The sequence below is a fragment of the Neopsephotus bourkii genome, unplaced genomic scaffold (assembly GCF_033783945.1).
Source record: "Neopsephotus bourkii isolate Nb327-2 ecotype Australia unplaced genomic scaffold, CSIRO-AGI_Nbou_v1 NB_1780, whole genome shotgun sequence".
NCBI classification, from domain to species: domain Eukaryota; kingdom Metazoa; phylum Chordata; class Aves; order Psittaciformes; family Psittacidae; genus Neopsephotus; species Neopsephotus bourkii.
The window spans coordinates 12,231,547-12,247,945 of record NW_026902254.1 but is presented as its reverse complement, the minus strand read 5'-3'; the positions used below and the strand labels follow the sequence as shown (position 1 = coordinate 12,247,945).

The following is a 16,399-nucleotide window of genomic DNA, read 5'->3' as shown; positions in this document are numbered from 1 at the left end:
ACACAACCATTAAAACCTATCTGGCTGACATCCACCAACTCAGACACAGACACAGCAGAATCTGTACTAATGTAACCCTGCAAACGCCGATATATAACCCCCCAAACTGACCAGAACTTCATGTCCCCCTGGAAGTGGTCAGCTTCTCTTACTAACCGCCTCAGAACACAGAGTTCAGGAAACGAGGTAACATGACTGAAACGAGGGAGGCATTAAAAGCATCCATCTGAAGGTGAGTAAGCCTGCAGTGGGATAAAGGAAGTTCTGTATTAAAGTAACCTAAATAAATAGGGATCTCCTTGCAACCCTGTAAGAGAAACTAATTAAAGCCACGCTCTGCAGCCTCCGGCCCTAACCGGAGGGATGAGCTCCAGGGAACGTGTGAGAGCACCAACCCCTCCAATTCGCTTCATCACCCCCCGACTTGCACGGAGGGCTCACACCATCCCCCTTCCCGCGGCCCTTCCCCCCAGCCCCCCGCCGACCGACAGGCGCGTGGGCCCGACCGCGCGCGGGCGGCGGCACTCAAGCGCGCGCGGAGGGACGCAGGGAAGCTCGGTCCGGGGGCGCCCCGAGCCGGGCAGGCCCCGCCCCGCAGCCTCCGGCCTGGCAGCATGCTACCGGGGACCCTTCCCGGGGGCCTGCCTGCCTGCCTGCCTGGCCGGCCTCCTAAGCTGTGCCCCCGCAGCCGCCGCCACAGCCACCACCACACTTCCTGGGCCCGGCCCGCCGGCCGCGCTTCCCCCTTGGACTGCCGGCAGCTCCGGCTGCCCGCTGGGGGAGGGGCTCCGCGGCCCCCTCCCCCTCCTCCACCTCCACCTCCCCCCCCCCAACCGGCTGGCCGGTTCCGTCTCCCCGGGAATCGCCATACCCCTCCCCGAGGCCGTGGGACGGGCCCACCCCCATTGCGGGGAGGTGGGGCTGAAGGGGAAGCGGGGTCCCCGCGCAGGCCGGAGAGGCACCCGTACCTTCCCTCGCTGCCCACACTCATGCACATACACGGGGAAGGGTGGTGGCGGCGCGCAGGGGTAAGGGGAGAGGCTCTGACCTCCTCGCTCTTGAGCACCTCCTTGAACTCCCGCTTGATCCTCTGCACCGCAATGTTAGCCATCTCCGCAGCGGGCACCCACTCGCCACCTCCGAGCCGGGCCCAGCGAGCTCCGCCGCCGCTCCCGCTGGATAACTCCCGGCCCCAACCAAAATGGCGCCCGCCCTGAGCATGCGCGCTGAAGCAGGCGCCTCTGCCGCCTTTGCTCAGGAGGGGCTGCGGGGTGCGGGGAGCGGGCACTGGGGTTCCCCAACGGTGGGGGCCGAGCGTTGGCTGGTGGGGCGGCTGCAGGCGCGCTTGGCCTGTCACCCTCTGCTGCCCCCAAGAGTAGAATGATGCCTCCTCCTCCTTAGGTGTGGGGGGTTCGCGTCGCTCGCTGCCTGCCCCGGGAGATTCCTGCCTTCCTGCCGCCGCTCGCCGTGTCCTGGTCCGGGTGGGTTCCCTGGCGGCGCCCGGCAAAAGCGTGAGGAAAAAAGTCTGCAGGTAGAGCCCTGCCGCCGCTGGCGGCGGCGAGCCCCGGAGCAGAGCTAAGGCGGTTGCGTTGTCATGGCTCCCGCCGCAGGCAACGCGACCCGCCCGGCATTGTGCCCCAACGCGTAGCGGCGGGGAGCCGTGAGGCACCGAACAGGAGAAAGGGGTGAAGCGGTGCCTTCGGGAGGCCTGAGCTGGCTGCTGGGCTGGACCAGGGGGGTCCTGAGGTAGCAGGGGAGAAGTCTGAGATGTCCCTCAGGAAACATCTGGCTCAAGGAAGAGCTGTCACGTTTCCTGCTCAAGTCCTGAGCAAAAATAACCACGGGGGGGGTTTACATGCCTTGGGGACCGCTCAACCTGCCCAGGCAGCAGTACTCATCCATTTTTTTCCGCTCACTGGAGAAAACTGCAGCTTCTCACACATTTCTTCTGGCCCGGCTCCTTGCCCTCCTCCCACCCTCGCCTTTCCCTTGGAGACGCGGCTGCCTCCTCACACGGGATAGAGGGAGCATACAGGCCCGGCAGGCCCAGAAGCAGCCACCTCTGAGGAGGCAGCATAAGGAAGTTTTCATGGATTCCATTACAAGATTTTAGAAGTAGAGTAAAAGGTGAATGTCAGTCCTAGTTGACTGTTACGTTTTATTGCAGGAGCAATCAGCAACCCACAGATACTGCTCTGTTTAGAAAACTGAAATAGGGGACCAGTAACCATCCCTGCTAGCCTGAGGTGCACAAAATACGGTGTGGTATGGAAAACTGTAGGCAGATTTTCAGAGGAGAGCATGAGATTGCATTTACGACTGTTGTTTATTCAGGAAGTAGAGGCTTTCAAGACATTAAGGTCTACAGAAAGATTTTATAGTGCCTCTTAACGGTGCAGTGCAGGAGGACAATGTACAACATGGATATTTATCTCAACAAACATCTGCTTCTGGTATGACTGTCAGCTGCAAATGCTGTTTATTTATCTCCATTAGTATAAACAACATTTTCACTATTATGTACACAGCAAAGAAAGGCCCAGCTGATAAAAATAAAATACCTGTCAATATAATATATACAAATGTATATATTCCTTTTACTGTGTGCTTGTTCTTCCTCTGTGGTTTGGGTGGAAAAAGTCCATTTTCCTGCAAAGTTGTTGTACCATGGGCATCTGTTCATCGAATTAGGCCGCCTTCAGACCAATACTTGTTTTTAATGCAATACACAGTGCAGTTTTTCAGCTGCGGTTTTCAGTACTTTTTTGAGAAGCACCATTTTGCATTAGGCCTGATTTTTTTTTTTAAGTCTTGTAGTGCGAGCTTCGGCCTTCATCTTTATAATAATTTAGATGTCTAAATCCCACTGATAAATCTGAAGTTCCTTTTGAGAAGGTAGACCGTGGATTCTCTGTGCCTTCCCTGGGCCTTAGGCTCTTATTTGTAAAGTGAAGGTAATAACTTCTCTGCTTCTTAGCGCTCATAGATGGAAGTTAGGTCCATGGTGTGATGAGCCCCTATTGAGAACTGTAGACAAAAATTATAAAGGTATTGCATAAAATCTCTGGGTTAAATGCCTCTTGTCTTTTCAGACAGCTCATAGAAAGAAACTGAGCTTCTAATATTTAGATTATGCTCTGAATGGAGTGGAAAACATGACCTTTATCAAGCGTCAGAATCCTTTGTGTTCCTGTTGAGTACGCTTGTATGTTTTGGGTAGTAGACATCCAGTAACTGCCACAGTAAAGGGCAGTGATTTTGCCTGGTTTGTATCTAGGTTCATTTTCATGTGCTCATTTGGATTACAAATGTCAGAGTCTGTTACTGCAAAAAGCAAATCAAATTAATATGAATTACTGTATCTCTTTTCCTTAGTGCACCACACTCCTTTCCCTTGTACTTAAATAGGCATCTTTCAGTTACCTCACAGATGTGTCATATTCACTATGTATTGTGTTAATTTTATCTTTGGTAAAAGATAAGATATAGAAAGGCTTTTGGGGGATAGAACAGAGTAGTGGTGAGTTTTGCCAGGATAAAAACATTGCATAAACATCAGTACCTTATGTAATCATCATGCTAGGGCTATCCCTGTATATCTCCTATGCTGTTTTGTGCTTTACTAGAGTTTATTATTTTACAGAAGACTCTACAGGGTTTTAGGCCAGTACTGGGCCATAGTCTAGCTGTCTTTGAATAGGTGTTGAGGGATTTGGGTTTTATTGTAGTCCTGTATCTATTCTCTGAATTAAGTTCTCATTAGTCTTTCATCCTTAGAAAAATCCAAACACAAAATGTAAAACTGTAGTCCTTTGAAGAGAGCTCACTTTTTGAATTACAGAATTTTGTAGTATATTTTAGTTCAGAAGATAGTTCTTTCATTGATCCCATCATCAATTTAGCCTTCTAACAAGCAGTTCTTTCAATAGCAGCTTTCACAAACTGGCTGCAAATTGTTCTATACTTTTGCCCCTTGGTATTCATCATAACTAGTAGAGTGGGAGATACAATTCTGGTTATACATGCATTGTTTAGTGTGTTTGGCATGCTGCTTTGAAATACTTTGGGAAGTGGGAGCAGGAAATACGGTGTCTGTTACTGCAAAATAAAATCAAATTAATAATGTTCAAACTATGTAAGATTACTGCAGGAGGAAAGTTAAAAGGATCAGTGCCTATAAAGTAAGATCAGTGACTGTAGGACTGCAGCCCAAGCTCTCAATAGAGAAAGGCTGTAAATATTCGTTATCTTAAGCTAGGATAGCCAAAAATCCTAAATAATATATCATCTCCCATGTAATATGGGATATATTATCTATCCTGCAACCTATATGTATGAAAGTTCTCCTTATTCTAATGGAAAAGTGGCTCTTGTTCATGCACAAATTGTACACAGAATCTCAGAATAGTTAGGGTTGGAAAGGACCTTAAGATCATCCAGTTCCAACCCCCCTGCCATGGGCAGGGACACCTCGCTCTAAACCATATCACCCAAGGCCTCATCCAACCTGGCCTTGAACACTGCCAGGGATGGAGCATTCACAACCTCCATGGGCAACCCATTCCAGTGCCTCACCACCCTAACATGAAAGAATTTCCTCCTTATATCCAATCTAAACTTCCCCTGTTTAAGTTTTAACCCATTACCCCTTGTCCTATCACTACAGTCCCTAATGAAGAGTCCATGTTGGACTCACTGTCCATACAGAACAGTCACCATGTGCATGGTTTATCTGTCTGAGACTAGGGATGGCCCCATACCCCAGTACACTGCCTGGGGCCCCCAAGATGCTTATGACAGCACAAAGTATGATTATATTTCTGTTAAGATTCTTCATGATCTTTTTTCTCATTTACTTATTTTCCCAATTTTATCCTGTTCATATCAATAGGATATGTTTCCATTAGGATTACTCAGAGGGATTTTGGAATTGTTAAGATTGCTTCCTGTGATTAGGAGAAAATGCCATTTTTTAAACTATAACTTTCCAGCATGCAACATTCTGATCCTCTTTTGCTGCTTTGTCCCTTGCATAACAAGACTTACCCTCTCCTCATCTTGGCCTCGTTCATTTAGAAAAATCAAAAATATCAGGCTTGATCTTCTTTCATTATTGCTGGAGCATTTCGTATTGGAGAGGAGAGTTGCCTAGGGAGATATGTATACTGATTTCAGGGGGTTAACCTGTAACATATTTTTGATTCTTATTTTGTTTATTTCATGAGGCATCTATATGAGGATTTACTGTTAAATGCAAACTGCATTTAAACGTTCATATGCTCATTTATAATAATGCTTTATTTAAAAAATTAGCAACAAATAATATTCATAAACCAGGTTATTTTTAAACTTAACCCTCTTTTTCAACCAAAGGTACACCTCTTTCTGTCATTCCAGCATTTAACAGAGAGGCCTACATGCCAGAAGTTGTCTTTTTTTATCTGCTATCATTTAGCACATTTCAGAGACTACAAAAAAATTTAGGCTGCACGTTTATTGTCTGTCATCTTGTGTTCCTGTTATGGCAGCGTCTGGATGACTCAACTCATGCCGAAGATTAGCTTTATCATAAAAATAACCAACTGGTTGTGCAAGTTGACCGAGTATGAGTTTGTCATCTTACCGTTCCTGTTCTTCCTATGCGCGTCCATGTCCGGTTGTGCGGCCAGGTGTAAGGGTGCCCTCTCCTGGGCGAAACGGCGCACTGGCTTGCTCCCATGAGACGGATCTTGCTGCTGGGAGCTCTTTGCTTTACAAAGAGCTCAGGGCGCGGCTGCTGCCTTGTCCGGCGTTCCCTATAAAGGTGTTGAGGAAGAACCTGGAGGAGGAGCAGGCAGAAAGTTGAAACAGCAGAACAGAAATTGTTCGGTGTTCCTGGCAGGGGGAGGAGGTATTCACTCATGATGTCTGCACTTTCCAAAATGTATTTTTCATGTCATTAGCAGCTTATTGATATGCTTAAAAGGGCAGTAAGTGTACCAACTAAACATCAGTCATCTGAAGTCATTCAGTTTGAATTCACATGATGCAATTCATCTGACTTAGTGGAGTTAGATCAGAAATTAATTCAGCTATTGATTTTACATCAATCAGTCTAGGGCTTAAACAAGATTTGGCAAAGTTTTCATTAAATAATGCATGTGCAGAAGTTTGTTGGTAGTTTAAGAGTAGCACCCTATTGTTCTTCACTTGTTAAGGGCTTTTATTCGAAATTGACAGGACACCCTGGACTTTTCATTGATTTGGTGGCCTGGCAATATCTCCTAAATTCATGCTATATCTGAACCTGATGTTTTTGGTAGGAAAACCTAGATACAAACAGCCCCAATGCTTCTAAGTCTGTTAGCAAAACAGACTTAAACTTCCTCTTCTTTGTGGAAGGGTGGTTTTCAACTGATGCTACATACACCTGAGGGCCTACAGGCTGTGTTGTGGTTCATGAAAGGCAAAAAAAAAATAATTAAAAAAAAAGTGCTGGTTCAGCTGTGAGATAGTTCTTGTAATTCTGCAAGAGGCCCCTAATATTCTTAATGAGCATCTACCTTGCAAAATCTGGCATCAGCAGACTGACAAGTTGACTAAAGAAAACTAAACATGTTTCTTACAAAGAAAAAGGTGCAAAGCTATGCTCCTTTCTTCTTACAAATACAAAATGGTGATCTTTTTGAGGGTCCTTTCAAAATGAAAGTAATATGGGAATACAGAAACAGTTTTCACAACCTAACATGGCTATTATTATTAGTTTTATGAGTATTAGAGTTCTAAGGGAAGAGAGGATTTAGCCAATAATATAATGCATATAGTCACTGTGGTACATTGCTGGTAGATTGTTTTCTACTCAGAAACATTTTCTGCCCTAAGTATTTTGTATTACCACCTATTAATGTAATAACTTACCATACATTATCAAACCTATGTAACTTTGTTTAGTTAAATACTGCAGTCTTCATAAACCATTACAAAGGGACTTTAAGTTCCTTAAAGGGCAGCTGGACAGCTTTTCCTGGCCAGCTGGATGACATCTTCTCGTCATGTCTGTAGGATCTCTGACTGAATAACAATCCCTGCTATTTTCATGAGTGTGGGGGCTGAAATCAGATTCATGATGATGCTCAGAAAACCTCGATTTCATAAATGTCATTAGGACTGAAGTACATGGGACCTTGAAGCTGGAAGCTTAAATTGGTTGTTCACTGAAGTGGTAGCCAGGGAAGTACCTACACGCAGCAAGTAAGAGAGAAGATAAGGTGGCAGTAATATTTTGGAATGATTGCTCTGGGTGGAGTTAGTCTCTTATTAGGACAGTTGAGTTTAGAATTAAAACTGGAACAGCAAATTACTATGAAGCATTAATTGAATGAATATGGAAATCCAGAATAAATAAAAAATTAAACCAGCTTCCTTTCGAAGAAGAGCAAACTCGGTCACAGCCTAATTGCCTAGCATTGCTAGTGGTCTTTAATTGCTAAAATATTTTCATATTCCTGACAGTGTAGTTAAGCTAACTGCTGGAAAGCTCCTTGTGTACAGAGTGGTCCAACTGACAGCATGTAGATAAAGTTTGCATCTCCAAGATGCTTCCATCTGGCTTCCTGTCTTTTCCTTTGAGGAGACAGACAACACTTATTTAGGGAGTGTATGTTGCAAACTGTCCTTCTACATCATTGCCAGGCCTTCTCAGGAGAAAAGGGTGAAACTAGGCTCTTCGTCCTCTTCATGTATGCAACCTCAGACCTTGAGCCATCAATGCAGGCTGCAGAGAGATATATGCAGGATCAAGCTCCTGCAGGCATTAGTGTTGTATTGTATATGTGCTACCAACTCAGAAAAGGTTTCCAGCTGTAAAAGAATATGGATTGAAGATGTATTAATAACCACAGTATAATACAAGAATATATGCAGCAAAATTGGAAACCTACTAGTAGCCAAACCACAGAGAGAGCATACTCCAGTATGCTTTGCATCAAGTGTTATGAATTCCTTCAATATTCTCTCTGTTTTGTTAAGCACAAGACTTTTTAGGAATCCTGAACGGTAGGAAAATATAGTTTTTTTAATAAAAAAAGAAATCTGGGGCTCTTGAATTCAGCTATTATTGCTTGATATAGCAATTTGGGGATTCTGAGGCTTTTCGAAAATTCTAACTAGAATTTGAACTTACTTCTATCAATGGCTATCTTGCTAAACTACAGTATAATCTGTCATGCTAAACTACAGTATAATCTGTCATGATGGGCACCAAGTCTGCAACTGATGGAAGTCTTTTGGAACTGTCTACAACAAAAATTTACAAAATAGTGAAGTTTGTTAAAGATCATCAAGAAAGAACTCAACCATGACAGACTGGTAATTTATCAAGCTGTACTGCCATTGATACCATCCTAAAATATCTGCATTTTGGACACTAGAACAATTTTGTGTTAGGAAAAAATCAAAACTTTTCTATTGATCTTACTACAGTAGAATAATAATTTAGGGCTAGATCATTAAATCTAAATCACAAGGCACTGTTTCAACCACAGTTAATTGAACTACATTTGAAGTCATAGAAACCAGTGAGGACCAATTCAAAGAATACAAATTAAGACAAGCTGCTTTTGTTGTTTTCCTAACCTCGTCTCCAGTTTGGCCATGTGGCTAGCAAGAACATAGGATGTGGCAAGTTATTAGAGGAGAACATTGAGGATAAAGTCAGGTTAAACAAACAAGGCTCAGACAGTGTTGTGTTAATGTATTGAGTAATATACAGTTTCCCCGAACACAGCAGAACTAAGCAATTTCTCTTGTCTTTGCATCTCTACCAGGTGCACAGTGTTTCACAGAACAGTATCTAGAAAATCCCTACTATTCTGTGTGTCTGTCTTTTCACTAATAGCATGTGCCTTTGTTTAGGTGAAAAATCTAGCTTAGATGTAAAGAGTTTCTTGTCTTCTGCATTTTTATTAAATAAGGGTAGCAATTTTAGCAGTTTCAGTGCAATATAAGCCATCTCATAAAATTCCCTGTAACAACTTTCCCATCTTCCTAAGAGGGTGCAAAATGATAATATTGTAAATTGGAAGTTGTCACTTATTAAAAGCAGTATTCTAGACTGTATCTATCTTTCCCCAGTTAGAGGTTAGTCGTACTGGGAGATATTCAGTCATGCTCTGTGACTGCCTCAGAGGATTTTGCAGACCCTATCTCTTAGTCCCAGGAATCCTGTAATGTTGCACTGTTGGTCCCCTCTCCAAACATTCAGCAGACAAAAGGTATTAACACCGCATAGTGTGTGTACATATAGTGTCTTCCTGCACAGATATTTCTAGGTGTCTTACTATCTCTTTTTCTATTTTAATATCACCCATCCCAAATAATTTTACTCCCACTGAAGTTATAGAGAAGGTGCTCTGCAGAGGTACCTACTCCTGGGTTCTCTCTGGAGTGGCACAGTACCATAGAACCACAGCATGGTTGAGGTTGGAACGGACCTCTCAAGATCATCTAGTCCACTCTTCTTGTTAAAGCAGGGTCAGCCAGAGCAGGTTGTCCAGCAAGACCATGTCCATTTGGGTTCTGAATATCTCTAGGGATGGAGACACCATAGCCTTTCTGGGCAACCTCTGCCAGTGTTTAACCACCATCACTGGAATGTCACATGTTTAACCACACACAGCTGGAATGTCATGTATTTCAGTTTGTGCGCAGTGCTCTTCCCCTGTCACTAAGTGCCACTGAGAAGAGTCTGGCTCCCTCAGTAGTTTCTCTTGGGAGGAGTTGGACTTCTGCTGTAATATGGCACTGGCTTTTCAGTAATTACCTCCAGTTTTAGAGACATGTATGTCCAATTTTGACCTTAGTAGCTTAACACAAAGTAACCACAAGAACCCATTTAAATGCTGAAAATGTAAATTCACACCCTTGAACACTGAATCTGTGCAGTGTTTTTGCACAAGAATTTTGCATTACAAAATTTGTAAGCTGTGAAGCATGAGCTGAGTACTACAGATTTTTTTTCTGACCTGACAGTGTTATCAAGTTCTGTAAATCCTAGTATTTTCCTTATACCAAACCACTTGTAGTGTTTACAGCTTCTGTTCAATAGGTTTGACATACCGCAGCAAACATCCACCTGACGTGCACAAGCTCAAACCCTAGCATTATGTTCACACAGATCTTGGCCAGCTGAAACAGCAGTCATTTCTAGTTCATTTGTCAATACTCATGCCCTAAGATCCAAAATGAAAAGCATGGTTGAATGTGCTACAGAAACCAGAGTATCACTTAAAGTGATAACAGATCAGATTCTTTTCCAGCAATTTGATTTAATTCTCTGTAGTCCATACAGAGATGCTGTCACATTTTATGTGATGAAATAGTGATTTCCAAGGACTGACTGGCAGAGTTATGCTTTTTGATACGCCTCCTCAGTGATGCATGAAATATCTTCTCTTTGTTCTCTTTTTTCTTCATAAATAATGCCTTGCCTTTTAAATGGATGGTTACTCTTAAATTTCAGTCATTTACTCAGTACTGCGAAACTGCATGTATCCATTTCAGATCAGAGTAATTCCCAGCTCCTGACCAGGAAATTTTAATTCCTTGCTGCTTCTTAGTTAGATGTGGTAGTGCTTCCTCCCCCAAAAAAAATCCATTGGGGCCTTACTTTCATTTCATTCTCTCGCATTTTCTCCTGCTCTAACGTTCATCAGATCTACTGGCTTGCATTTTGTGCCTGGTTTGTCTGTTAGATATGGTGGCTTCTATCAGATGTTCACTTGGAAAATGAACAGGGATTCATTTTTATTTGAAGTCTGTGAGGACCGTAACAGTTGAGGGTTCTGACTCATATTCAGAGGCAGTTTCAGACTGAATGCTGAAATGGCTCTGAACATAGGAGAGAGAGTGACATGAGATGTGTTTTTCCCGAGTGGCAGCAATTTTCAGATTAATATCGCATTGTTAGTTGCTGGTAAGTTTATGGTGGCAGATATCTTATGACTATGAATTGCAGTTGCTTAAGAAGTAGTTCACACTGTTTCTTATCTTTTCTTTGCAAGAAAGCCACCACAATCATGCAGCTGTTATTATGCTTTCTGCCCCAAACGAAAAACAATCTGTTAAGGTTATACAATTTTGGTTCACATAGACCATATTTTTAGAGAGGATTTCCCAAAGTATTTGCAAAATATGTTCCTGACACTGATTGCATCATTACTAATCACAATGAAATTTAGTGGACCTTTGTCTCATTAACTTGCATGGTTACTGAGAACTTATTGTTCAAATTCTACAGACCCATTTTAGCCTAGTTCAGATGGTATATCTTAACCAGTGAGTGTTATCATTAACACTTTGGTGGTTCATATCTTTATCCTCTATTTTGAATTTTTTTTTGCAAGCCTGATCTTTTAAGTGTCCCAGTTGGCCTGCTTGCATTTCATAGTTACTTTAAGTTGCTAGTTGATATTCTAGTTAAGTGTAAAATAATCCTTGTAATTCCCTCGACTTCACATTTCCTTCCTCCGTTTCCTAGTTTGGAAAACTTCATTGGCACTGTGATCTGGCAACATTACAACAATCCTTTGTGATCATTTCCCCTAGACCGTGGCTAATTTATCTCAAAGTCTGTGTTGGTGTATTGCTGCTTCTGGAGCACAAAAGACCTCCATAGAGCCTATGACAATTTCAGTAGAGTTTCTTCTTTCCACCAAGCCATATTTTTGCTGTGAGTTGTGACAGCTAAGATTGTGGTTGGATGTTCATTAAGCTTCTGTCTGTACATTCACAAAAGATATGACAGTATAAATTTGGTTCTGTGGTGATCACATGGCTAAATTTCTGTTAAATTACCCTAAGTACACAATATAGCGTTTGTGCCAGCTAATTTACCCGCTTGCTGCCTAGTATCCTAAAGTGCTGCCTAGTATCCTAAAGGGCTTTACAATTCTCCCGTGCTTCATGAGATGCCAGCCCAGCTGAATTCTAGGAATGTTTGGGAGCAATATTTCTAAGGAGTTGGCTTCTTTCCCCAAAATCAGATCCCTCTTTCAAAAAACCCAGTGTTGCTGCCAAAAGGACACTTCTAACTTGCTACTGCCAGGGTACTTCATAATCTTTTCCTTTTTCACTTCCTGGATGCCACTTTCAGACCATGCTGCAGACGTCTTCCAAGTGGCTCTTCAGCATTAAAATTTGCAGTAGAGTTTCATGTAGATTCCTTCTGGAATAGCATTGTCTACTCATTATAGACTGCATACAAGAAAAGAGGGAGCATACAGGAAAGGAGTTATATTAGAGGATTTGCCCAATTTCTAAATAATTTTTCAGATTTCATGAAACTGCATGAATTGCAGATAGAGTTTCCACTTCACAAAGTATCTGGATGTGAGTGATACAATGCCTAGTGGCATGAAGTATGCAGCAAAGATGAGAAGAATGTCAGCAGAAAGAACTTCAGAATGGTAAAAGTGATGTTCTTGGGTATCTGTAAAGAAGCTCATCCATTATCTGGAAAGTTAGATCACCGCATAACTCCTGCTTTTCCATTGCCTGTCAGGGCAGAAAAGCTGAAAGCTAGCACTGTGATGTGGAATGTGTCACCTGCCTGTTGCTTTACAAAGTGCCCAATGCACGCTGCTTTCAGATGGTGGATGTAGAGAATGTCATAGTAAGTTTTGCTCAACTCTCACCCTCCTCCATTTCACAGGGTTATTGTCGGAACATTACCATCTTCAGCCCTTCAAGCAGAGTTGTTTTCATAGTTTTAGCTTGGAGGTGGGCAGCACAATTCTTTTAGTGTGACAAAATCAATGGATTTACTGTCCTTGTTACTAGCTGATCTTCAGTGCATTTCGTACCTTTGTTCATCAAGTAGCCAAAGTCATCACTGCTTTCATCATAGTTCGACTGCCAGAAAGGAGGCTTCATAGAGTGGGTCTGGAAACAGCCTCTGTATCAGGATCTCATTTTACTGCTGTATTGTGCACTAAATTTGTGAGTGTAAGGGCGAGCAGATGGCTGAAGCCTGGGAGTAGGAAGATGAGATGGAATCAGTGTCTGCTGTGGCTTGTTCATTTGCCCGTGGGAACCAGAAGGGCCAAAATCTGAGGGATGCTCTGGCAGAATGTTTTATGCAAAATACCTAGCTATTTTCTGCTTATATATATGTACTTGCTGATTTGAAAGCAATAAGCTTATGCATTATTTGATTCAAAGCAAGAGGAAGAGGTCACAGCTGTAGCTGTAAGTGCCATCACTGCATACTTGCTTCTTGTAGGTCTCTCAGTCATCATCCCCATCAGCTCCTGCCTCTCCTTTACAGACTTTTTGCGCATTCATATTATTTCTGAGAAGGTATCTGAGTCTTCCTGTCCAGCTCATAGTCTTGCCCTTCTAGTTCTAGAATTGTCCAGTCAATCACAATCAGACTCCCTTCTCAATCCCAAGTATGCTTGCCACCCTTTTACCAATAGCAGGCTGTTTGGCCTTACCCACAGGCAAGAAAATAGAAGTGACTAGTGCTCCTGCATCAGCTTGACAGGAGGAACCTTCTGCTCTACTACTGTGTAGTTGCTGTTGCTCTCCTCTCTTGTTTTAGCTGGGACTAGTGGTAAGATGTGCCTGTTTTGGAGATTTCAGGATCTCAGATCAGTTTTCTAAAACAATGACTAGCCCCATGTGCTAGGTGTAGGAGACAGGTAGGCAAGGCTGCTTAATGGTGTTGGGAAGCTGTCTCTGCTTGCTTCTAGGATGGCTTGTTCCCTGATGAAGGGTTAGGATGGTTGAGGGAAAAGTGGGAGCAAGGATGCAGCAAACAGTTAATCATTCAACTGCTTATGACCACCCTCTGATGCCATTGTCTTGCATAGCTTTGTGCTTGGCCAGGACAGCCGAAGTGTACTTCAAGCCAAATGTACCTTGGTGTCGCTGATGTTCATGGGTACTGTTGCATTATAAACTTCTAGACAGACTGTCAAGAAACCTGTTCTCCCAGGAAATATTGTAGAGATGTAGTTTCATATTTCCAAATTAAAGGTAAATTGTAGTGTCCTTTGTGCCTTACCAGGGGTTCAGTTCCCTGGATTGAGGAAGACAAGAAGACACAAACTCTGCATAATTTAGATTATCTGTGTGATGGCCTGGCTTTGTGTCAGTGCTTTGATTCACTTGTCAGTATTGCCATTGTTCAGTTCAGAACTAACACAAGAGAAAGGGCTGAAACATGAGAGATGAGAGGCAAGATATACAGCAAGTCAGGACTGTGTGGCATGGCTAGGCTAAGGCAGCCTGCCTGCTGTCTCTCGGAAAGTGGAATGGTTATGTCCAGGCCAGCCCTAAATGAGCAGAGTTAGCCTACCCATGTCTTACAGCAAGAGGTGGCTCTGCACACCAGTGATGGATGGCTGGACGTGCAAGGCTGCCAACTGGCAATGCACCTATGACTTGGCACAGTAATGTAGGCTTGATGCCCAAGGCTAGAAAAAACTTCCAGGGAAAAACTGTAGCCATGAAAGGAGGCTCAAAAGCCCCATGACAATAGCAAAGAGGGATGAGAACAGCCAAGCTTGTTCCCCTAAATGGGCCACATCAGACTGTAGGAGGCACTGGTGCCATGAGGAGGTACTGACTGGTGAGAACTCAATTTCCATCCAGTCTTCCTTTCTCACCATAATTGTAGCATCGTCCTTGTTTTCTGGCTTGAAGGGGGTAAGCTACCCTTGGAAATGCTGGAGGACAAGATTTTCTTCCCTATGCAATCCCCACTGCATTATGACACCATCCCCAGGCCAGGACGTGGTCCATTTTTCCATGTGGGAGCATGACACCCCAGGTCCTTGGCTTGGCAAAGGTAAACCCTGACACGAGAAGTCATGATCTGAAATCTTCCTTTCTAACTTCATGTTACAACAGCTAACTGCATACTTTGGAGGATGTTTTAATTGTTGAGAAGCCTTGTGAGTCATGAGCTCCTGAACAGGCTTTAGACGTCTAGGTGAGAAACCACACTGTAAATTCCCTCATACTTTGAAGGTGATGGCTAGTGGGCCAAGCCACCAAAGTGACAGAGCGCGAAGCCCTGACCGCGGGGCTGCGGCAGACGCACAAGCACACCAGGCCCCCCCAAGAGCTACTTTTCCTGCACCTCCTCAGCTCTCACTTACTGGGGCTTTATTTTAGGGCCGACGCGTTGCGCCCCAGCCTGCCCCGGCCGTGCCGCGGCCGCTCCTGTCTTGCAGCCGTGCCGGAGGCGGCGCGGGCGGCCCCTGGCTCCCGTGCGGGTGGCAGCCGCGCCGCGCAGGGGCGTGCGTGGGGGGCGGGAGCCGCGCGGCACCGCCCCGGCCCCGCCGCTGCCGCCGGGAGCCGGCAGATCCGGGTCTCGTGGCGCGGGCTGACGTGTGAGCCGGCCCGAAGCACGGGGCCGAGCCGCGGGGCCGCCTCTGCCAGCCCGACCGCGCTGCTCCCGTCCCCGCCCGAGCCCCCGCAGCGGCGGCCAGAGCACGGTGAGCGGGGGCACCGCGGCGGGGAGCGGGAGGGCAGGGCCGGGCACAGCCGGGCGGGTGTCCGCGGACACCCCCGCCCGTCGTTGCCTCCGCCGGGCGTGGAGCGGCGCGGCCCCGGGGGTGTCCGAGGAGGGGGGCGGGGGTAACAGCAAACCTGCTGCCGTACGGGAACATCCCCGCTGCCGGGCGGCCGCCTCGCTTGGAGCCCGGGAAGGTAAACACCGGGAGAGCCGGAGCCGTTCCGCTCTCTTGTTGGAACCGGTGAACAGCCGCTCGGCTTCTTTACAGCTGGTCTGACTCGGGATTTTAGTGCGAAGTGGCACTCTTCTGCCGGATTGGTTTTTTAAGGGATCTCAATCCGATACTTTGAGCCAAAGGGTTTTAGCTTTATGTCTGTAAAGAAGCTAGCAGTGGCATGCTGACATCGGGGTATGTGCTCCCAGGCTGCTCCCCGCTTTTTGAGAAGTGGGAAAAATTGGACAATATGTCGTGAAAGATAATCTCGGGAAAAGGACCACGTCACACTGCCATTAATTGATTAAAGATAGGATTCCTGCCAGGAACTCTTCATATGTGTGCTCCCAGATGTGATTTGTAGCAGATTACAGTGGGGAAGGAGTATGTCTGCCTTGAACACCACAAAATACCGTCCGCGGTCACTCCTCCGCAGTTGTCAGCGCTCCAGGTTCCTCAGGTGTCCTGCCCAGCAGCATAGCCGCTTCGTCCGCGTCAGCTCCGAGGCCTCAGCTAACCACCACTTCTATGTGAATGTGGTGCGTGACCTGCATCCAAAACTTCAGTTTCCTGGCAAACACCTGTTTGTCCAGTCTGTCTTCAGAACTAGGTGATAGATGTGTTGGTGTAGGGACTGTTTGTGTCGTACGCTGGCTGAACATCCATGTCTGTGCATGTAGATA

At 45.1% G+C, this 16,399-nt stretch overlaps 2 protein-coding genes and 1 long non-coding RNA gene across 6 annotated transcripts in view; 1 reads left to right on the top strand and 2 right to left on the bottom strand.

Annotated features, from left to right (window-relative positions):
* Positions 1 to 1,650, bottom strand: part of UBE2K (ubiquitin conjugating enzyme E2 K) — a 40,559-nt gene extending 38,909 nt beyond the window's left edge. The window contains exon 1 of one of the 3 annotated variants that reach the window (XM_061379694.1): positions 1,049 to 1,650. In XM_061379694.1, the coding sequence (XP_061235678.1) occupies positions 1,049 to 1,111 (63 nt within the window). In that variant the 5' untranslated portion in view covers positions 1,112 to 1,650. The remainder of the gene's footprint in view (positions 1 to 1,048) is intronic. The other 2 variants (XM_061379693.1, XM_061379697.1) reach the window with 2 other exon arrangements.
* Positions 1,467 to 16,399, top strand: part of SMIM14 (small integral membrane protein 14) — a 58,626-nt gene continuing 43,693 nt past the window's right edge. Inside the window, exons 1-2 of one of the 2 annotated variants that reach the window (XM_061379702.1) lie at positions 1,467 to 1,481; positions 2,168 to 2,260. The gene's annotated coding sequence lies outside the window, so the exon portion shown is untranslated. Of the gene's footprint in view, positions 1,482 to 2,167; positions 2,261 to 15,300; positions 15,483 to 16,399 lie in introns of those variants that run through there. The other variant, XM_061379701.1, reaches the window with a different exon arrangement.
* Positions 4,686 to 15,764, bottom strand: LOC133226320 (uncharacterized). The gene is made up of 3 exons (XR_009729472.1): positions 15,637 to 15,764; positions 5,624 to 5,874; positions 4,686 to 5,184 (listed from the first exon to the last, which is right to left on the bottom strand). It is a non-coding gene; the product is annotated as an uncharacterized LOC133226320 (long non-coding RNA).